Source organism: Chelon labrosus (genome assembly GCF_963514085.1).
Source record: "Chelon labrosus genome assembly, chromosome: 21".
NCBI lineage: Eukaryota > Metazoa > Chordata > Actinopteri > Mugiliformes > Mugilidae > Chelon > Chelon labrosus.
In genome coordinates, this window is record NC_140354.1 from 20012717 (window position 1) to 20035746 (window position 23030).

The 23030-nt window shown below is 43.1% G+C and overlaps 2 protein-coding genes across 3 annotated transcripts; one reads left to right on the top strand and one right to left on the bottom strand.

Moving 5' to 3' along the window:
- Positions 1–218: 218 nt before the first annotated feature.
- Positions 219–15171, bottom strand: LOC311506381 (zinc finger CCCH domain-containing protein 7B-like). The gene is made up of 22 exons (XM_084570322.1): positions 14973–15171; positions 14654–14721; positions 14490–14526; positions 12516–12713; positions 9690–9848; positions 9501–9581; positions 9257–9314; positions 9002–9168; positions 7222–7744; positions 6266–6318; positions 6082–6175; positions 5821–5982; positions 5389–5603; positions 4624–4724; positions 4348–4529; positions 3136–3221; positions 2826–2998; positions 2523–2628; positions 1818–1926; positions 1595–1731; positions 1336–1505; positions 219–815 (listed from the first exon to the last, which is right to left on the bottom strand). The coding sequence occupies exons 2-22, from the start codon at positions 14710–14712 to the stop codon at positions 623–625; spliced, it is 3063 nt and encodes a 1020-aa protein (XP_084426448.1). The 5' UTR covers positions 14713–14721; positions 14973–15171; the 3' UTR covers positions 219–622.
- A 1112-nt stretch (positions 15172–16283) lies between these two features.
- LOC311506382 (ran GTPase-activating protein 1-like) lies at positions 16284–22851 on the top strand. 2 transcript variants are annotated; one of them, XM_084570324.1, is made up of 16 exons: positions 16284–16401; positions 17133–17252; positions 17368–17495; positions 17907–17966; positions 18079–18258; positions 18344–18478; positions 18833–18991; positions 19184–19297; positions 19389–19488; positions 19606–19690; positions 19805–19946; positions 20029–20145; positions 20227–20332; positions 20587–20675; positions 20771–20931; positions 22071–22851. In XM_084570324.1, exons 2-15 carry the CDS (start codon positions 17141–17143, stop codon positions 20894–20896), a joined length of 1653 nt encoding a protein of 550 aa, XP_084426450.1. In that variant the 5' UTR covers positions 16284–16401; positions 17133–17140; the 3' UTR covers positions 20897–20931; positions 22071–22851. The 2 variants fall into 2 exon arrangements, with proteins under 2 accessions (XP_084426450.1, XP_084426449.1); XM_084570323.1 differs by having other exon boundaries at positions 20771–20892; positions 22071–22849.
- The last annotated feature ends 179 nt before the right edge of the window (positions 22852–23030 follow it).

Sequence of the window (23030 nt, forward strand, 5' to 3'; positions counted from 1 at the left end):
TTAATACTGTATTTTCTATACAAGATCAAACTAAAAGCTACAGTTGTCTTTGTAAATGCTATGTGTATCCGTCCCACCCACTTTCACCAGAGCTGTAGCAGTCGTTTTGCTTGTCTCAATAGATCTGTTTTGGTCGTAATGTTACGGCTGATTAGTGTAAACTAAAGCACACATCTTAAATATAACATCAGTAAAGAAACAGAAATCTTTCATGTGAAGATTCTTTATTCTTTATGCCACCGTTAAGGATTTGAACATGACTCTTACATGATGAAATAAAACAAACGGAAAAGAAAAGAACCAAACTAAAATCTGGATGTGTGGTTTGATATGAACCTTTCATGAGCAGAGTTTGTGTCTCTTGTTTTTTTTTCAAAGTGGAACATGAGTCTTATTTTAGTGTTTAAACTCTAAAAGTCAATAAACAATAAAAGTCGCTCCACACAAATTAAACTAAGTTAATGTAAACACACAATTTTTTCAGAAAGCAAATAAATGTGATATTTCTCTTTTGGCAAACGTAATGAAATGATCATCTGGAGATTTTGATTTGAAAATCCTTGATACTCTTTGGCAGTGAAAAAAATAAAATAAAATAAAAAATAAATGGCTCAAATCGTTCTTAATCCTGAAGTAGAAAGTTGTACTTCCCAAAGTCAGACTGATCGGGCATGATGAGCATGTCCTCTCGAGCTCTGGCCAGCTTGCGTCGCAGGAAATCTCGTCTCTCTTTCCACTCCTGCAGCTCCTCCGGCCCGTGGGCGTAGTCGCAGCTCACTCCTTCGGGACAGCCGTCAGACGACCCGTCGCTCAACCTGTCGAAGAGAAAAGGTTTTGTTTTTTATCTAATTGAGTATTCACTGTGTGATGGGTTATATTTCCCAAAGAAATAACACATAATTATTCTAGCTTTGAGGCGGAGCGGTGGTTGTGGTGCTTTGTTGCCGGTAGATCTTGATGTCAGTTTGGCGTGTCTGGGCCGTAACGTTTATGGTTAGGTGTCCACAGACACGCCTTGTATTCAACTAACAACACTGGGATGTCCAAAAAACAAAGCTGAAACAAGGGCAACTGGACCTGTAGAGTTTCTTGAAGATGTTTCATCCAAGTCTTCGGTTCTAAAAGACTGCGAGTTGGGATTCAAATAAGAACATCTGTAGGTGGTGATACTCACAGCTTCCTATCTAAATCCCAACTCCACCACCACAGTCTTTTAGAACTGTAGACTTGGGATGGAACGTCTTCAAGAAACTCCACAAAGTCCGGTTGCTTTAGCTTTACTTGGACCTGGATCACTGAGAAACCGTCCAGCTCAACAGTTATTCATTTCCTCACCTGGGGCAGATTTCGAAGCGAGCCCCGGGGAAGCGGTAGCTCCAGGCTAGAGCCTCGTCCTCCCCCTCACAGCTGAACACTCGGTCCTTGTGCTTCTCGGAGGAAATGTGCTGCTGCCACTGCCGCTCGCTGTTGCTGTGTTTCCCGCACAGACGGCAATGAAAGCCGGTCTAGAAGGTAGCAAGGAAGCAAAGCTGTCGTCTCACAGAGGATAAAAAAAACATAAAAACATGCACTTTTAAAGGAGGCGTAAACCCACCATCGGTTCAGCGTAGTCAGTTGGCATCACGATGTCTTTGTCCTCTGGGACCGGCGGAGAGCTCACGGCTCCGTTGGTTTGGTGGGTGTGTCCGGTTAAAGTCAACCACATGTTGTACATCTGCTGCATGTCGCGCACTACAGGCCCAGATACAAGTGTTAAATGGTAGATCTCCGGCACTAATGCATATTCTCTCTGTTAGTATTTTATTTTCACAACTCACGGTCGTTGTTTTTCATGTACATCCACATTTCCTTCTCCTCCTCGCTGTGAGCAAAAGTGCAGTTTCCTGAGTAGTTGCATTTCTTCCTTTCACGCATCTGGGCGCACATCTGTCACGGGGGAGAAAATAAATTAAGACTTTTTGTGTAAATTGTAAAGGTGCAACGAATTTTAAACAGGAGAAGTGAATAACATTTAAACCATCTTGTGACAATTCAATGTTCTGCTGGGAAACATTTGGACCTGGCATTCATTGGTGTGGATGTTACTTAGACATGTAGCACCCACCTAGACCAGACCAGGTAATTTATCTTGGATGATGATGGAAAATAAATGGTGGCTACAGAATAAATAACAACTTTCTGCTTTTAAACTTTAAAGCACATGCAGGTATGTTCGAGTGGAAAGTTGGAGTCTGGAGTCTCTCCGTTGGGAACCGATTCTGCTCCGGCAAAGATCTGCTGGGCCAATCAGATCGTTTGGGGGTGTGGCTTAACGTGGGGACGGACAGAAGAGTAACAGTAGTGGAGTTGAATTCGTTTACAACATAATGGCTCTGATTATATTGCACAATTTTAAATCATGTTTGTCTGCCTGCACATTTTATCTTTGAAGCAGCCGACGACAAACTAAAGAAAAGATAATGAGGCAACAAACGTCAGAAGGATTAGCCAAGGCCTTCGTTCATCAGAGGAGGAACACCTACATCATAGTACAAGGGGAAGTTCTTGGCATGGGGCAGCGGTCGGACCTGAACCCATTTACTTCTCTCTGAAGACTTGACCAGCAGCACTCGTCTCTCTTTGGTCCACCTGAAGGTGACAACGCAAGAAGAGGAGGTTATCTGAAGAACTACGCACCTCTATATATTTATATTAGAGCTATTTTGTAATCCGATTACAGGGTGAGTGAGTGTATCGCTGTATTTTTTAATCTAAATACGACTATTTTCTTCTTAACTCGAGTGTAATGTGATATTTGTCGGGTCAGTGAATGTGTTTTTGCTCACATGTGTCTGGCTTTGGCCGAGCAATACTTGAGGGCCTTGTCCGGTTCACTGATCAGGCCGTCCCGCCAACACTGAGCACAGGCGAACTTCATATTCATGTTTGGTGACTTCCCAGCGCCTCGTCTGCCTCCCTCTGCTCCTTTTGGTTTGCTCCAGTCCCCCCCAGCGAACAGCTAGTTAAAATAAATGAAAACACGCTATATAAATAACATTGAATTGAATTGAATGTCAGCGGTGGAAGCTGACCTAGAACAGACTGTGACCTGACAGAAAAACATTCTGTAGCGTCCATATAAAAATGATTTCTTACTCTGTTTCCTTTCTGTTTGCTTGAGTTTTGCTCCTCCGTCTCATAATGTTTCGTGGATATTTTAACAATTTCATCTGGGCTGATACCTGTGAAGCAAAAACAACAGCATTATTTTTGTCATTATAAAGAAGATAAATACTCCCACAGCATACAAAACATAAAAAAAGTTTAGTTTCCATCAATCTGATGCACGTAAATCCAATGTTTTCTCCCCTTGTAGCTCTGTTTTGGTCTCCTCCACAAGGAAAACATCGGTCTCCTAAAATGTTAAATGTTCACCAGCGAGTAGCATACTCAATCAGGAAGTGTAAAGCAAGTTTGTATAGCTAGAAAAACTCACGACATCCTAACCAAAGACATAATGTTAGGTAGCAAGCCAACTCTGAAGCGTTCTTCTGACATTCCTAAAAGTGGCAATACTTTAAATTATAAACATTTAGTCATTTTAAAGCTATTTACATGTAAATAAATGTTGGTTAATGATGAACGGCCCTTTCCAAACCAGTGTGCACAATGCTGATGAAGCTAATCAGGTGTGTATTTCACAGAATATCAGTGTTTTAAGTCTGGTGTCTGTGGCGATATTCCCGCGTTAGCTAGCGATAACAATTCAAGGCCGGAGATGAAGAGGGAAGCAACTATAGCAATTTACAGCAACAAAGAGGAGGCTATAGCTAAGAAACACGAGTTACAGATGTAACCAAGGTTCTCTGAATTCACTGAAAAAATAATCTAGGATGCATTTATGATAAAAACTCCGGATTAGAAAATGCTAATATAATGCTGCATTTACGCTAGCGTCAATAGAGCAACAAGGTACAATTAAGCTAGCTTTGAAGCATTAAGCTAATGCTCACCACACGAGAGGGGCTATGAATCAAAGTTGATCCGGCTTCAACTTCCTCTACAATGACAACCAACCAACCAACTAACAATGTAAACGAGTGCTCAAGCAACATTTCAACAGCAGCTTTGTTTGGTAAGTTTCCATCAGCCACGTGACAGTTGTGAGCCAAGTGTGCCAGTATTACTTTACCGTATGTCCCAATGTACATCCGTTTTCCAGGAGACAGAAATACTCTAGCCTAGCGTAGACAGACTTGATCGTTATCAAAACATAAGTCCGGGGAGTATTTCAACTGACAGAAAAAAAAAAAACTTGGTTTGGTTTTAAGGCTACAAATACTGTGCAGGTAGGCGATGGGACTGCACCTGTTTCTCGCTGCACCTTCCAGGTTTTGAGCTCTATGATTGAATGGGCGTATTTGCACATGTCCTCCCATTGGCAGCCGTACCGGATGGCTTTACGACACAAATCCAAGTAGCACATGACGCTCAGCGGACGCACCTTGCTGTAGTTCACATTGAAGGTGCTCACCACAAAGGCCAAACACCTGAGGGACACAGATGGTGACAAAGGAAAGACACATGAGTTGAAGAGATGGATGGTACAAGATGGAAATGACAGGGTGAGGACTTCATACTCACTTGTTAGCATCGAAGTTGTGACGGACATCCGTGTTGGAGCAGGTGGTGGGATTGGCCTTGCTGCGTTTACTGATGACTCTAGGTTTATTATCGTAGCACTCCTAAAGAGAAAGACAAAATTTATAAAACAAACTATCAGACCCAAATATGTTAATCTGTGTGCAACACGCTGAGACCCAGTGAGTTGCGCTAACTAAAAATGAAACAACAGACACGCACAAGCATCTAAACGGAGGAGATACGCCAACTTTTTGATGTTAAAACAACAAAACAGAAGCGTCGGTGTTTGGAGTATTTCAGTGAGTTTAGTCTGTTGGTTGGTGTTCAGAGCCTGGGAGTCTGTGTTGTGTCCTAATCTGCTAATGGCGATGCTAATGGAGATGCTAATGGAGATGCTAATGGCGACGCTAATGGCGACGCTAATGGCGACGCTGCTTTCCAGCCGTTTGTTTCTGCATTTAAAGACCTATAAAAACTAAACAAACCAGGTAGATTTCCATTAATGTTCCGCTCTAAGTGTATGATCACCCTTTAGTAGACCAATAATAAATCTTTGCTAATTAAGAAGCAAGTACAGGAAACAAACATGTTTCGTAATTAGGTCTAAACTGAATAAATCTTTTATGAAATAGTCTGATTAGTTAAAACAAATAAAATAAATGTAGAAATAGTTACATCTATATTTTGAAGTAGTACAGTATTATTAGCAGTATTAGCCGTAGCAATAGTAGTATTTGTGTCAATAAACCAGAGGCACGAACCAACCTGACAGAGGAAAATGAACGAGCCCTTGTGTTCCTGTAGGAGGCGTATGACGCTGTCTACGGGGTCCAGTTTGCCGGCTTCTGTCTCAAACAGCAGGCGTCTGTCCAACGTCCCCTTCCTCTCTTGTGTCCAAACGTCAATCTCCAGCTGGTTGTAGGCAAACGTGCATTTCTCTTCGTACTTACAGAGGCCCACATCCCCGGAGTTCAGCAGCTCTGGACACGTAGAAATACACAACTCAAATCAACAAGTTGTACGTCAACGCTGGAAGTTTCTGACCAATCAAAGCTGCCTTGATTGATTAATTAATGCACATGATGAAAAATAACACAATCGAACACCGGACTAGAGCATGGAACTGGTGCTTTGCTTGAAATGGATCTGTTTGCCCCCAGAAGAGACCCATACATCAATCGATCTTGAGATTCTTACCCCTGCAAAGCACAAACGGTCCAGTAAAGGACGACTTGGTGGGAAGCGGTCGTACCCTGGTCCACTCCAAGGGATGAGCCGCCTTTCGTCTGCACAGTAAAATGTCTCGTTTACAGTCGTGGACCAGGTCTGGCTTGTGGACAAAGGTGTAAATCCCTCTACCTAAGAATGGAATACAACAGGATGCACATGAAAGCACATATATTAAGCTTCCCGGACAGAATCGTTCATCATTTGTCGAAGACTGGATTCCTAACATACCTTCTCGGGGGAAACAGAGAGAGCAGGCCTGGAGGAACTCGTGGGTGGAGGAGAGAGGGTTGTAGACTGAAACATGCTTCTGGTTATTCTTCTCCTTTATTTCAACAGTGGGAATAAGATTTCAGTTAACATAATACGCAAAGAAAGACAGAAAGAGTGGGTGACACATGATCGCCAGACTTACTTTGTAGTGGTTCTTTGTAGATCGCATTACAGGAGGTGCAGCACAGTTAGAACCTGAGAGAAATTACAAACTGTGGTAAACTGGAGACATGGAGACATCTCATTCGTCTTCTTCTACTCTATCAAGTCAATGTTATCAATAAATTTGGGGAAAAACTTCTTTTGTTATACGTCCAGTAGATTTGATGCTCCGTTTTGGGCACAACCACTTTGTCAATAAAGTTCTATAGGGATCACATATGATCAGAAAACATGTTTTTTAAGGTAAATGTGAAGAGTTGAAATAATTTAAATAGAGTCCATATAAAAGTGGTCACTGCCAAGATCACAGACTGTAGAAAGAAAAAAAAATGGACGACGCATCTCCACTTCCTCCCGTTGGTCAAACTGATGCTAAAATTTCAGTCATACGGTCGGCGCCATCTTGCGAGTTTGGAGCAAAAGTCAAATAACTAAAACGTGAGCTTTGAACATATGTCAGAATTATATCAACTAACTAAAATGACAGAAATCATGTTTGAAATAAATGTATTTGACGAGTACTTTAGTGTTTTAGCTAGTCCTATCCCCCAACATTGAGGGGGCGGGGCTTATATGACCTATTTAACAGCCAGCCACCAGGGGGAGCTCCACATGCTTTGGCTTCACTTTTGAGGAGCTGTCATGGCGTCCACTTTTTATACAGTCTATGGTTGAGATAAAACAAGCAGCGTCGGTCAGCAGTCAGGATTTAGTTAAATTTTTCCTCTTAGTACTTGTAAATCTCTGCATCCACTCACTTCTTAGGATCTTTAAATGTGTTTGAAATCAAGCAATGCAAGAACAAACCATCACAAAGAAAGAATAGACAGCTGGAAACCTCTCCTGTGCGTCAACTTGCTAATTTCTGCATCTATTAAAACCTAAAACAAAATGTCCTCCTTCTTTTCTAGTAAGTCACCAAAGAATAATAGTTACCAGTTGGGCTGAAATTGGAGAGCGAGTCCAGACCCATTCCCCCAAAGGAGAGTCCTGGCGAAGCTGCCCCGGCACCTTCCACAGAGGGAAATGAGTCCAGGGCATCGAGGGAGTCAGCACCACTTTGATCTAGAGGGTTGAGCTCATCCAGCAACTCATCGAGGGACTTTTCCCCTGAATCCAGCTCCGTTCCAGACTCAATAACTTCCTCGGCAGCGACGGAACTCGCCGCCACGTCCGAGAAGTCGTCAAGGGAATCAAGACCATCCAGTGTATCCAGCGCAGCGGAGGACAGGGCTAAGTTTGAGGCATCCACACCGCCTCCATTTCCAGAGAGGTCATCTAGGATATCCAGTGTTGCCGCTGAGGTGCTGTGCCTGACAGCTGAAAAGGAGTCCAGGGAGTTGAGTGGGCTGATTCCCGAGGTGAAAAAGGCCGGTGGCAGTTGAGGTGTGGGGGCGGGAAGGACCAAAGGAACTGATGATGTTGTAGTGGATGTTCTACTGGAGACTGGGAACACTGCCTGGATGTGAGTCAGGAAAACATGGGGACACAAATACTATTAAATACATATTCTAATAAAAGGGTTACGGGTTTAGGATCAGCATAGACCAGTTTCCCTCAACTCTGCAAAGTCTAAAGCCTGAGACACTAACCGGATGGTCGACCATTGGCCAGTGTTGGGCCGTCAGTGACCCCTAGTTTTATGACTAGGCCCCTATATTTATAACGTGTTGTGGAAACTTCAGCTTCCGTCAGTACAGAGATAGAGTCTGGATACATTCGGTGTCTTTTATGGTTTTACTGCAGGAAGGGAGATGGTGACGGACTCAGAGCCTGTTGCCTCTCTGCTAATACAGACCATCTTAAATAGGTTCATCTAAACAAGACGAAGGTCAAAGTTCAGCTTCAGTGCCATATTAGGAGTTGTTTTTTCACTAGAGAGATCGTTACTAGCCGTTAATCAAGTCCACTAATCTAGTCCATCCTAACACTTAGACGCACTGGGCATGGTAACCATTCCAGTGCCGGGCGTAACCCTGTCTCAGTAGGTTCACACGGTGCTATACTCATCTAAAAAAGGATGTATGAGATTATATAGATTATTAGAGAGCTGTTTTGCCAGAAGTTTCCTTATGTTAAGTTCACACTTTGAGTGACATATGTACTTTGTGGTGGAGTGACCGTTGAAGAGTTGCTCAAGCGCTCATTGACATTGCTGGATACCGTTTGGCTTTTTGGTCACTGCTTCACTGAAGAGCCAAAGTTTGACTTCAGTTTGTAGCTGTAGCTTCATATCAACGTCTTCCATTGAAAATTACTTGTCAGCTTTTCACCAATACTCTGAACACAACCTTAGTAGCCACGTAACACGACTATTTAAGTTTATTTACAGCTAAAAAAGACATTGAATACAAGATTTAAAGTGTTAAAGGGACAGATGCCACAGTCCAACTTAATGCTAATGTTGCACTGCGTCTCCTAGATGTGTACACAGCAGCTTTATAAGACAATAATGTGTGGACGGCTTGTTTCTTGTCTTCTGTATAATGGAGATTTACACTCAAAAGGGAGATCGTTAAAGTAATTGAACAACTTTAAAAGAAAGATTCGGCTTTGTCAAACCGAGTTTACCACAACACTCCAGATATTTTTATTTTCCAGACCTTCCACTCTAGTAGTTCCTCAGCAAACCAAGGACATTGTCATGTATTATCAGCAACATAACTTAGTTTACTGGTCCACAAGGACAAAAAGTCGCAGCACAGAAAGTTTTTACCTCAGTTGGTTCGGCAGTAACGGAGTCGAGCAGGGTGTCTAAGTCGTCGTCTATCAGCTCAGTATCCTCCAAAGCTTCCACCGTGTCTGGTACTACAGAGGCAGCAGGTTGGGTGTGGTTGGAAGGTGTGGAGGTAAAGGAAGACTGAGGCTTGTTGGGAAAGTGGACTGAAGAGAAGCAGGGGAAACATTTATTTTCATTTTACTTTCTTCTATTGTTTTTTGTTGTCTTGTAAATAAAGTGAAGTATTCTGACCTGGTGCAACCTGACTCACAGGATTCTTCGTCCCATTACTTAATCGATTAACAGGCACCTGGAAGAGAGATGGAAACATGAATGAGAAGCTAAAATTCCCCCGAGCCGCTGTAGACGACGGATCAGCAGTTACCGGAAACGTTTAGTTGCCGTTGTTGCTGCACGAGGAGGTCACAGCAAGATACTGAAAACAAGGATTCCCTTTCTTTTTGTTCTCTTTTACGAACACAGTTATTTCACTGACCTTTACGCTCACATAGGGTTTTCGATTTCTCAGTCCCAGGTGGTTGGTCAGCTCCTCTGCGAGCTCCTTCAACTGTTTGTCCTGTCAAGAGGCAAAACAATGAATCCACTGCCACGCTACGAGTCCATGACATTTAACAACAACCGTGCGGCGTTTAATTAAACTTTATGATAAACTTATTTTCTTTACCTGAGGGGCGACGAGCAGACACTTGGTGGTGCAGCTGTACGCCTCCTTGTACTTCCCCAGCTCCTTCAGACACAATGCCTTCCTGTACAGGGCTCTGTGGCTGTCTTTACACACTTCCAGAGCGCCGTCGCAGTCCTGCACCCCTTGATCAAACTCCCCCTGCATGAAAAAAATAAATAAACAGAAGATGGAGGATGCAGTGATTGTCTGGTTTTAACCAAGAGAAATGTAAAGTCTTAAATACTCGCAAAACATCCCAGCTGGAATCTGTGTTTAGGTCTCAGTAGCAAACATGGTACCTCTGAACCTCAACCACCACTTTGTCTAATGCCCGTTAGCATGTCTTAAAGGGGAATTACCATTTTTTACAACCTAGACCTTATTTCTGGCATAAAATACGATCGTTTACTCACCCATATAACTTTTGTGTCATCTGGAGTCGTTCGGACGATATTTAGATCCATATATATATATCCATATAGTGGGAGTGACTGGGGCACCGAAACGCAGCCTCTAACAAAGAACAACAAACCGCTGCACGTCCGCGAATAGATAACAGGTAACTCTGGACTCAACGGGGAATAGCACCAGCGTATCATAACAAAATATTGGTGAAATGCGCGAGTTTCGTGGCAGATAATGTGTTATTTAGAGGCTGTGTTTCGGTGCCCCAATCACTCCCACTATATGGATATACATGGCGCTCCGCTGGATCTAAATATCTCCCGAATGACTCCAAATGCCACCAAAGTTATATGGGTGATTAAACGATCGTATTTTATGCCAGAAATAAGGTCCAGGTTGTAAAAAAACGGTAATTCTCCTTTAAGAGTTCGGAAGCAACTGGCAGCGATGTGGCAACAAGAAACCATTTAAAGTAAATAAAAGTTGCGTCCACAACAGCCAAAAAATTAAAAAACAACTTTGGCGACTGGTGCCATGTTGACTGATCCCAACTTTAAGGCTTCAACCAATGGTAGCGACTGACGTGGTTGACCGACATACGATTTAATCACGGAGATCCCTGAACGTTCACCAGAGGGTAACACCGTCCACCATTTTGGCTCCTACCACCAAATTCACCGTGCTGATGCTGGGGGGTGTCGTTGCTGGTATTTTCTTTTTAAACAGAAGTAGAAAGTAGCTCCGTCCACGCACAAGCAATATTTTTAAGTTCTGCTTGTTTGACTATAAGATGGTTACCTAGGCAACTAGAGTTTAGAGCATCCACTAGACACCAACTAGACTGGCGTATCGCCTTATATGTGGACATGGCTTTTTAGCTACTAATGAATAAATACTCCTATGATCGCTTGGCCTTGGATTCTTTGTGTTAAATAACTCTCAACTAGTTATGCTGCTATAGGCCTAGGCTGCTGGGGGACGATGCACTGAGCACATGTCCTCTACTCTCTTTTCTCTGGCACCAAGCCCTTGTCCTCTAATTTCATCTCTATTACTAGTCATGTAATTCTGTGCTGTTATTGTATAGCATGTTAACTGTTGTGTGTCCCTCTCTCCCCTCTCTAGTCAGATGTGTGTATCTATGACAGATGTATGTTATCTCGTTCTCTCTCTTTTCGGCCTCTACCAAGCAGGCCTTAGGCAGATGGGTCCCTCCATATGAGCTTAAGGTTCTGCTCAAGATTTCTTCCCGTTAAAAGGGAGTTTTTCCTGCAAATGTCGTCTTCAGACTTGCTCTGGGGATTTCAGACTGGATTTTGTATCGTTATTGACGCTATATAAATACAATTGAATTGAATTGAATAGTTTAAATCAATAATTAAACCAATCAGTTCCAGGTCATCAGCCTCAGGCAGTTATGGGTTAATGAGACAGTCCAGAGGTCCTTCATTATCCAGTCAAGTCCAGTGTTGACATACAGATAAAGATATTTCTGTAACAGGGCTTGTGTCCACTTTTATATACAAAATAAATAAAAATGTTGTTACATACGAGATAAAAGTGTAAAAATAAAAAGTTTGGTCTCGTTCATCGTATGCATCACTGAGGCTGGGACCTAAATTTACATTTTAAATCAACGGTTCGTGTAATAAGCTCTGTTCACACTGGATTAGTTTTATCTGGGGACATCACGTGGTTTAGAAATCACCTACGTCGGTGTTTCTCATTGCTCGTTATCACAGGGTAAATAAAGCCTTTGACGGCTTTATTTTAAAAATAAAACATGATGTGTTGAGACTGTGTTGATCCCGGGGGAGAATTCACAAACTTCCTGTCAGTATTTAAATCTTTACTGATGTGATGAACACGTTAATGCAGAGATTCTCACTGGATTAGTTTTATCACAGGACCTCTGTGTTTGGAGAAATATGGTTGACCATTTGGGATGTACTTTTTACTTTACAAATTACCAACATGGTCGATTCACGCGGGATTAAAACCAGATTATTATGGATGATCCACAGAGGCCAGTACCCCCGACAACCCACAGGACACCCTCAGAAGGCCCATGTCCATTCTCTGATGAGTCACAACTGTTTTGGAGGCACAAGGGAGACCTACACAACATTAGGAAGGTGGTCATAATGTTATGCCTGATCAGTGAATGCTTTATTTCTGAAGCTCGAGACGTTTTACAAAACCAAGAGGCTGAAATTGCCACAGCAGCTCTGAGGCAACGTGGGGAGGAAACACACCCTTTTCTCAGGACATGACCTTGAGTGGAACCCAGCTGATAGAAACCATGAATAACACTCCACACAACCAACACTGGTTGAGATATCTGAGCAGACAGGAACTGCTGGCAGGAACTAATAAAAACACAGTTTAATCCTGCAGCCAGACGGGACCAAAGTATCTCACCATGCTGTGGTAGGCGGCGGCGCGGTTCACGTACAGGCTCTCCAGCAAGGCTTCGGAGATCTGGATGTCCTCCGCTTCCGCGTAGCCGGAGACATTCAAGCCTTCGCTGAACTCCCTGACGGCCTGCTGCCATTGTCTGTCTCGGAAGCAGGCGTTGCCCTCCTCCAGCAAGTTGAACACTAATTGGGTCAGGAAGTCCTGAGAGGAGGGATAAAATGCTGGTAGTGAGTCCCAGAAAAACTTTAGCTCTACTGTTATGTCCTGTGCAGGACAACCCTCAACATCTGTCTGTTATTATCAATGATTTAATATGTGGTGCGAAGTCAGATTACACGTGAACAGAAAGCAAGAAGTCGCCAGAAAGGATGAAAAAGATAAAAGCAGTGAAATCACTCCATGCTAGAGATCAGCAATATTCCTTGAAAAAAGTTCCTGGGACTAAAAATTCTGGGCACTTTTGGTGGAAATTCACAGTGGCTCTTTAAAAAGGTTACCATTTTGCCTACTGTGCAAACAGAGAGGGTAAAGAACTGTCACTTTTTCATATGTCCATCTACCTGCTCTGTGCAAGATTTGAAGGAATCATGTAGTTATCTAAAAAAGTTCCTGGCACTCTGATTGGAAATGCAGACTTTCAGACAAGATCAACATTTGTCTTTTAGATAGTCGCCGTTTAACACACTACCACCCAAGCAGGAACTTTTAGAGAAAATAACAACAAATTACCCTGTTTCTTATATCAGCGGACTAATTTGCCTGATCCTCTTTGCCATTTTATACCATGGTGGAAAAGGAGACCTTGGAAAAAGTTCCTGGCACTAAATGTTCCAGGCACTTTTGGTGGAAATTCATGGTGGCTCTTTATAAAGGTTACCATTTTGTCTACTGTGTAAACTGAGGAGGGAAACAATTGTCACTTTTTCATACATACTCATTCATACTAATTTACTTGCTCTGCATAAGATTTGAAGGAACCATTTAGTTCCCTAAAAAAGTTCCTTGATTTAAAAGTTCCTGGTACTTTGATTGGAAATGCAGACTTTCAGACAAGATCTACATTTGTCTTTTAGATAGTCACTGTTTAACATACTACCACCCAAGCAGGAACTTTTAGAGAAAATAACAACAAATCACCCTGTTTCTTAAATCAGCGGACTAATTTGCCTGATCCTCTTTGCCCTTTTATACCATGGTGGAAAAGGAGACATGAAGGAACCTTACAGTTCCTTGGAAAAAGTTCCTGGCAGTAAATGTTCCGGGCACTTTTGGTGGAAATTCATGGTGGCCATTTCGCCTACCGTGTAAATGGAGCGGGGAAACAAGCGCCTGCGCAAGATTTGAAGCAACATATAGTTCCCTAAAAAAAAAAGTTCCTGGTACTTTGATAGGAAATGCAGATTTTCAGACAAGATTTGCATCGGTCTTTTTTTAAAAGTGTCACCGTTAAAAATACTACCACTCAAGCAGTAACTTTTAGTTGACAAACGGCGATTGCTTTTTCATGTGTCTTCACAATATTTAGCCGAATCTTCTTGGGCCTTTTTACCTCCTAGTGGAAAAGCAGACAACAAACTGATGGGACGTTTTACTTCCTCGAAAGAAGTTCCCGGGTCTTTTAACAACACCGTCACAGCAAGACAACATTTGTACTTAAAATGAACTTTTGGATTTGAGGATATCCACCTTACTGACTCACAGAGCTGAATTCTACATTATTTTCAGTGAGTTATGGCGTCATCCTATGAAAGGATGTTTCAGTGACCAATAAGCAACAAAGCCTTGAAGGACAGAAAAGGCAAATCAATAATGAAGCGAGTGCAGGAAGGAATGTAAATAAGACGGCAGCGAGGAGGAGACAGATAAGTTTCAGGAGGAAACAAGGTCTTCAGCAACAACATGCTGCAGGACAAAACATGCACGAGTTAGAAAATAAATAACAAAACACATAGAGGGAGGTTTATTAAGAGCCGGTACCTGGTAGCCCTCAGGCTCTGGATAAGCCAGTGAAGACCTAGAACACAACAAATAAACTTACTCACAAGCATTGACGCAGCTCTTAGTTGTAAAGGATATGACAGGATGAGTTTCACTTTCCCTTTGGGTGAGGGTACATAAATAAGTACATAAATGAAACTCACTGTATAAATGTCAGAGCTTTGTTTATCTCCTCCTTCCGCTTCTGTCTGGCACGGTCCATGCTTGTTCACTGGAAGAAGAAAACCACAAAGGGACTTTTAAAGTTGATTTAAAGCATAAAAATGAGCTAATATGCGTCCACTTCCAGGTTAAGAGCAAAAGACAAGCGTCTCTGTTTTGTACAGTAGTGCAAAATCATTTCTACGTTTACTGAGTCTGGTGTTAAGTTTTAATTATTACTAATTATTAATGCTTTTATGTGTTTGTGCATTAAAGTCTACGGGGCCCTGGTGGGACTGAGCCAACTTCAGACACACCTACCTGAGGAAGCGAGGAAGTTCATTGAACCGAAGCTAAGTTTAAAAGCGTGTCATGTTGGTTAAAAGAGCGGAGAGGGGAAAAAATCGTCTGGTGAAAGCTGGAAGAGTGATGGATGAGGAATAAACCCGCGGAGGCTGCGCGTCCCACCGTCTTTATCATGACATCCTCGTTAAGTTTCGATTCCCAGCAGCTCCAGTACTTTGACTTTCTTCTTCGTTATTTTTTTTTTAAATGGTGGGCGGCGCCACTGTTAAGGCGCACTACCGCCACCTACCGCGTTAGCATGGAACAGCGGTAGGTGAGGAAAATACATGTGGAAATATAAAAAAGGGAAAAAACAAAATAATAAATAAATACATGTGGGAATAGTAAGACAAATAAATAAAATAGAAAAAAATACAAGAGGAAAAATAAAGAAAATATAATCCTTCCTATGAATAGAATACATATTTACTTCTGCTTCTATTTCTTGTGCATTTGTTCATATGTTAATTTTGTACATTTTTTGCATTTACTATTTTATGTTATTTTACTATATTTTATTGTATTTTATTTAAGTCTTTTTTTTATTTTTTATATTATTTTATCTTTCTTTTTACTTAAATAGTGTTTTTTTTTTATGTGCAAAAAAAAAAAAATTGAATAAACAAATGTGAAAATATAAAACAAAACGAATGATAGAATAAATAAAAAAATGTGCAAGAAAAGTAAATACATGTGGAAATATCAAGACGCATAAATAAAACAATAAATTAATGTGGAAATGAAAAGATAAATAAATAAATAAATAAATAATCTATAAATTTGGAAAAATATAAAGAAATAAATTAATGAGGAAATACAAAGACAAATAAACAAATGTGGTAATAGCAAGATAAATAAATAAAAATAATAATACATGGGGAAATACAAAGAGAAAAGAATAAAATAGTAAAAAAAAAAACACAAGTTGAAAAATAAAGAGAAAAAAAAGAATCAATAAGTTAGAATAAATAAAAAGAAAGAAAGAAAGTGGAAATATAAAGATAAATGTATACAATAATAATATAAACCGAAAGGAATGATAGAATAAATAAATAAATAAATAAATGTGCAAAAAAAGGAAAGACACATAAATAAAACAATAAATGAGTGTAGAAATAAAAAAATAAAAAAATAAATAATAAATCTATAAATGAGGAAATACGAAGGCAAATACACAAATGTGGTAATATAAAGACAAATAAATTATTTAAAAAAAACAACAACATTTAAATGGATACTTGGTACCGCCCACTTCCAGCGAACACACGGTTGTAGTCCCATGGAACTACAAGACCCGTGTGTCCCAGCTCTGCGGCCGTAAAGTCGGTCAGTTTGCTGTTTTGAACGACAGGGGCGAGCGGGAGCGTGTCTCTGGACTGGATTCAATCAAGGCAGCAGTGTAGTGGTAACGATGATCTTAATTTCTACTGAGGCGACACGTTGTTGACATAATTAGAACATCTGTCGCGATTTAACCGGGCCAACAGTCGTGCAGTTAAACTTTAACGGTTGTTAACGGTCGGCTGAGTTAAAACCACGCTGGCTGTCACGTTAACATGTCAGCTAGCTAACCAAGTTTACCCGTTTTATAATCTCAGTAGCAGCAGTTAAACGTATTTACTCATAAACACTAGATTGTTTTTTATTATTTAGTTATTAATGGCGTGTTGTGCTACTAAACCATCAGTTGCCAGTTACGTCAAACCGTTGTGTTGCTTGTGTTAGCATGACGTTAGCAGCAGTCGGCTAATGCTAGCTACCGGTTGGTTGGAAATCTACCCTAAAACAACAATCAGCTCGGATTAACGTATCCGGATTATGAAGACAAACTACCGGCTGTTTGTGTGTGTGTGTGTGTGTGTGTTGGCGGAACACAACAGAACGAGCGTTTTTGTTTAAGTTATTTTAACATGTGTACACAGATGCTCCAGGATTTTAACGTAACGGGCAGATGTGTAAATTCAGTTTTAGGGTGGATTTCTGTCAAGTCAAAACAGCGCTTTCAGCTGTTTCTGTCTGTGGAGGTTTTTCTAGAAAACCGTTCCTGTATCTTCGTGTTTGTTTTGGAGTCAGGTGATGTTTGTTTTGGTGGCCACCTGAATCTGAATAAATGACGTGTTTACCCCCCCACCCCAGGTGCCACAATGGCGACAGACATTGTTGCACAGCTGGCCGACTCTCTGGCCAAGACCGGAGTAGAGGATGGAGAGCTGAGCTACAAAGGCCAGGGACGGAAGCTGGACGATGCCCAGTCAGGTGAGGCGTCGGCCGTCAGATGAGTGTCTGCCTACCTGCCTGCCTTGACCCTCTTGACCCGATTGACCCAATAAACCCGTAACTCACTCTCTCTGTGTGTCACTCTCTCCGCCAGTGGAGGAGATCGTGAAGGAGGTCCAGGACTTTGAGGGTTTGCAGGCCCTGAGGCTGGAGGGAAACACTGTGGGCGTGGAGGCGGCGCGGGCCATCGCTAAGGCCCTGGAGACAAAGAGCGAGTTCAAGGTTTGGAGATTTTCATTTCCCACTTTCCCTCCTTTTATACACACACACACACGGTACATAACCTCCTTTGTTTTGTCCGTGTCCTATAAGTGTAACTCTTAGTAAAATAAAAAATAAACAGCATCAGAAAGGTGATAATTCAACTGGATGATCATTTTGAAAGGATGTAGTTTGTGGATTGAATCAAACACTAAAGTATTTCTGTTATTTAGCTCAGCACACTGAATAAAATGTCAAAATAATAGGAACACGTGTTAATTTAATAGTTTTACAAACCACAACCTCCACAGTTAAAACACAGCTGAATCAACAGCTCAGTTAAGATGCATTCACTAGCGTACCTAATGAAATGGCATGTTATAATCAAGGTGGGTTCTTGCCTTCCACTGACCTCTGTCTTCTCGTTTCCAGCGCTGTTACTGGAGCGACATGTTCACAGGTCGTCTGCGCTCTGAGATCCCCCCTGCCCTGGTAACTCCCCCCGGTCTTCTGCGCCTCTCTCAGCTTCACGAACCCGTTGAGCAACCCCACACTGTTACGCAGACGTCGCTGAGCTCGTCTCTTTCTCCTTTCTGCGTTGTAGAATTCACTTGGTGACGCTCTGATGCTGGCAGGGGCCAGGCTGACCGTCTTAGACCTCAGCGACAACGCGTTCGGCCCAGACGGGGTGAAGGGCATCGAGAAGCTGCTCCAGAGCTCGGCTTGCTTCACGCTAGAGGAGCTGCGGCTCAACAACTGCGGCATGGGCATCGGCGGAGGCAAGGTGAGCCGGGAAGTGTTGCAGTAAGTGATTTATAGTCCAGCGGTTTATGGATCCTGCTTCATGAATGTCGCTTTTGACTCCTCAGATCTTGGCTGCTTCGCTGACCCAGTGTTACAAAAACTCCAGCGCGGAGGGAACCCGCTTCAGCCTGAAGGTGTTTGTTGCAGGGAGGAACCGACTGGAGAACGAGGGAGCCACTGCCCTCGCTCAAGCCTTCCAGGTACAGGACTGAGGACGCGTTTAGCTTCAGAGAGTTTTCAGACTTGACGGTCAGTGTTCAGTTAGAGGAAGAACGTTTATGTGGGTGATCTGATCTCAGATTTCTTTCCAGGATTGCAAAACAAAGATAGATAGATAGATAGATAGATAGATAGATAGATACTTTACAAGATAGTTTTCTGAGAGAACCATCAGACCTGAAAGTTGATTGGATTTTAAAACTGTGACGAAAGCAGAGACTCAAGAGAAACTGTCGTGGAAACACCACAAACCTCTGGAACCAGTTTTAAGTAAAGTTGTTTCTAAACTGAATCAGTCGTGATCTACCAGTCCTTCCTACGGTTTGTGTCCTCAGTTGATCGGCAGCCTGGAGGAGGTCCACATGCCCCAGAACGGCATCAACCACGCCGGCGTTACGGCCCTGGCCGCGGCCATGCAGCAGAACGCCGGGCTCCGCATCCTCAACCTCAACGACAACACCTTCACCGAGAAGGGGGCCGTCGCCATGGCTCAGGTACAGATCAGTGTCACGACTGAAATGACACAGTCAGGACACAGGTTAATGCCAGGTCTGAACACTGTGGTCACTATCCAGGTCTTCAGTGTGTGTCAGTCCGTATGTAAACACACAACACGTCTCGGTCACTACTTCCTGTTACGACCCAGTACTGCATGTACATCACACGTATATGTCGTGTCCTCACAGGCCCTGAAACACCTGCGGAGCGTCCAGGTGATAAACTTTGGGGACTGTCTGGTACGACCGGCTGGAGCGTTGGCTCTCGCAGACACCGTGTCGGACGGACTCCCGATCCTCAAGGTGAGCTCTCACTGAGAGTTTGGCATGTTGACGTGAAAAATCTGGATGTAGCGCGGCCACAAACCTCCGTCGTCTCTGTCCCATTTCACAGGAACTCAATCTGTCCTTTGGGGAGATAACAGAAGAAGCTGCTCTGGCCGTGGCGCATGCAGTGAAGGACAAAGACCAGCTGGAGAAACTGGACCTCAACGGTACGAAACAACTCAGATTTTTCACACTGCAGGGATGTTTTTGTATCAAAATATATAAATTATTATTCAGAAATGTTCTTCTGGATGAATGCCTTAAATGATCTCTTTGGTTTTCAGGTAACTATTTAGGAGAGGACGGCTGCAAAGCTTTGAAAGACGTCATGGAAGGAATGAACATGGCCGAGCGTCTAGGATCGCTCAGGTATTTTTTCTGTCCTTCCTCAGAGACGTCTGGACGTCCAGGTTTCATTTACTGAGAATGAGTCCTTAGCTCAGAGTCTCATGAATCTGCATCTTCGCTTTTAAATCTCCTCAGTGATGACGAGGGTGAGCCAGAGGAAGACGACGACGATGACGAAAATGACGACGACGACGACGATGAAGACGTGGAAGAAGAGGAGGTGGAGGAAGAGGAGGAGGACGAAGAGGAGGAGGAAGAGGAAGGCAGTGGTGACAAGGTCAAATAAATAAAAAAAAAAATAAAATACTCTGGTTCTAATCGAGCTGAGGATCTAAACATCGTTCCTTCTCTCCTCACAGTTCTCCACTCCTTCACCGGCCCAGCGGCCTCCAGACGTCTCCTCCTTCCTCAGCTTCCCGTCGCCCGAAAAACTCCTCAGGCTCGGGCCCAAGAGGGCGCTGATGATCGAGCAGCAGGTAAGCGCGATCGCCGCGACTCCGCCGCTAACGTCTGGCTTCTTCCTGTTGATTGACACGTCGTCGACTTCCTGCTTCCAGGTGGACGTGTCGGACGCTACTAAAGTGGCGGAAGCCTTCCTCAGGGTCGCGTCGGTGTACAAGGAGGAGAACGGCGACGTTAAGGACGCCGTGCTGGACTGTGTCGGTAAGAGAGTCCCCTTTAGGGACTGTTAAGCTCCGCCCACATATAAAACTCTTCGCTCTTCGTAGCTGTCGGTTGGTCGCTCGTGTTTGTAGCTCTGGACGCCTTAGATAACCCTCTTGTATACACCTTCCTTGTGGCTCATTTAAGGCACATTGTCTTTATGCTAAGCTAACTGATAGCTAGCTAAGCTAACTGATAGCTAGCTTGGTGTAAACTCGTCTTGTAACCAGATGTTTCGTGTTTTATTCCCACAGATACTCTAATGAGGAAAGCGTTCTCCACTCCTTCCTTCCAAGGCTACAGCTTCGTGTCGTCGCTGCTGGTGCTGCTCGGCCTCATCAAGGTATCCGTCTTTCTTCGTCTCTCGCCCTCGCCGTTGCTCTTCCTTCCCCATCGATTCTAATACTTGTCCCCCTGTCCCTCCCCGTCCCCCCTCAGAGCGAGGACAAGATCCGCCCCGTCCTCGTGGTTCCCGGCCACCTGCAGGCGCTGGAGCACGTCGTTCGACAGGACTACTTCCCCAGAGAGAGCGTGGCTGTTCTGGAGGCCTTCATGTCCCGGTAAGGACGTGGCAGAATGAGCCAATCAGCAGCCTCCAGGTACAAAAACAACATGATTACCGCCCCACGTTCAGCAGTGAAGCACTAATGTCAAAATGTCTGTGCACTCGGTGAAGAGACGGTGAAGGATCAGTGTTTATGTTTTATTCAACCGTTCAGAGTCAAAGGACAAATACTGAACTGATCACAGAGTCTGAGTCTGAAGGATGTGAGATAATCTGATGGAGCCAGACTCACTCCTCTTCTTCTTCCTTCTTCCTCCTCCTTCTTCATATTTCTCGTCCTCCTAGCTCCCCTTCGCTGCTGCTGCTTCTTCTTCTTCTTCTCCTTCTCCTTCTCCTTCTCTTCCTCCTCCTCCTTCTCCTTCTCCTTCTCTTCCTCCTCCTCCTTCTCCTTCTCCTTCTCTTCCTCCTCCTCCTTCTTCTTCTTCTTCTTCCTCCTCTTCCTTCCTCCTCCTCCTTCTTCTACTTCCTCCTCCTCCTCCTCCTCCTTCTTCTCCTTCTTCCGTCTCCTTCTCCTCCTCCTTCTTCTTCCTCCTACTTCTTCTTCTTCTCCTTCCTCCTCCTCCTTCTTCCTCCTCCTTCCTCCGACTTCTTCTTCTTCCTCCTTCCTCCTCCACCTCCTCCTTCTTCTCCTTCCTCCTCCACCTCCTCCTTCTTCTTCTTCCTCCTTCCTCCTCCACCTCCTCCTTCTTCTCCTTCCTCCTCCACCTCCTCCTTCTTCTCCTTCCTCCTCCACCTCCTCCTTCTTCTCCTTCCTCCTCCACCTCCTCCTTCTTCTTCCTCCTACTTTTTCTTCTTCTTCTCCTTCCTCCTCCTCCTTCTTCCTTCGCCTTCCTCCTCCTTCCTCCTTCGCCTTCCTCCTCCTTCCTCCTTCTCCTTCTTCTTCCTCCTCCTTCCTCTTCCTCCTTCTTCCTTCTTCTTCCTCCTTCTTCCTCCTCTTCTGGTTCTGGTTTATGACAGACTTTAAATAGATAAATATAAATATAAGATCGTTCTTAAGACTAAGTTTTGAACTCGACAAGCGTTCGTGTCCAGTTACAAATTATTTTTGACGCTGTCACCAAGTGGCATCAGACGGCTACAAGGACTTTCTTAGTTTGTGATTTATTGACAAGTACAGAATACCTATAATATAAAGTTAACTAAATGAATAACGTTGTTTGTCATGATTCCCAGGAACAACAAGGCCATGGAGTCATGTGGCAGCGCCAGAAACCGCCTCGTGTCGACTCTGCAGAGAATCTGGTCTGAGAGCTGAGGACTGAACTCTGATCGCTGACGGACCTCTTGGAAATATCTGAAGTCAAACGGCACATCGTCCACCGAGGTCCTTCACCAGATCAGCAACACACCTTCCTCTGGACTTGAATACGTTTTGTGTTTGAAGTGGAGTTTGATCTCATGAACTGGTTGAAGTCCTTCATCGATATAAAACCACAGGACGGCACTGACAACCTGGACTTCTTTGTTTTCTGGAGAAGAAGAAAAAAACCTGCTCGACATAAACAACACTCGACCGGAATCAGTCTGGACTCTATCGTTTGTTTCCTGTTACCTTTGCTGTTCTATTGTTTTATATTAAGTGTTTATTAAATTCAAAATTAAGACGAACTGATGATAAAATATCAAAAGATTGTTTAAAACTACAACAATCAAAAGGGATTTAATAAACATGTTTACTGGGTTTATGTTTTACAGTGTTTTCCTATTAACTGCATTAACATTAAAATAAAGAAATGTAAAGCTTTTAAAGATTAACACAGGGAGGCGTGATTGAAAAACGATTTCTACAAATAAAGAACTTTATGTACACCTTAGACGAACATTTCCTGACTTTTAATCCTAGTAAATACTCTCAGTCTCAGGTCAGTTAGGATCGCTGGTTTATTCTAAGAACGTCAGAATAGGAAGTAGAAAGATTAATCTCAGCTTTTCTTTCTTTCTTCACTTTCTCAGAAGGTCAGAAAGTTACAGAGACTGTTTGTATAAGGTAGTGTTGTCTTTGAATTGTTTAACTTGGGTCAAATGTTTCTGGTCTGAAGGCCTCCTGGCTTGATCACTCTTCTTCTATTTAACTGAGGTCAGTGTTTCCTCAACTTAAGTTATTTTGCCACCGCTTTTGAAGTATGCTAGGGC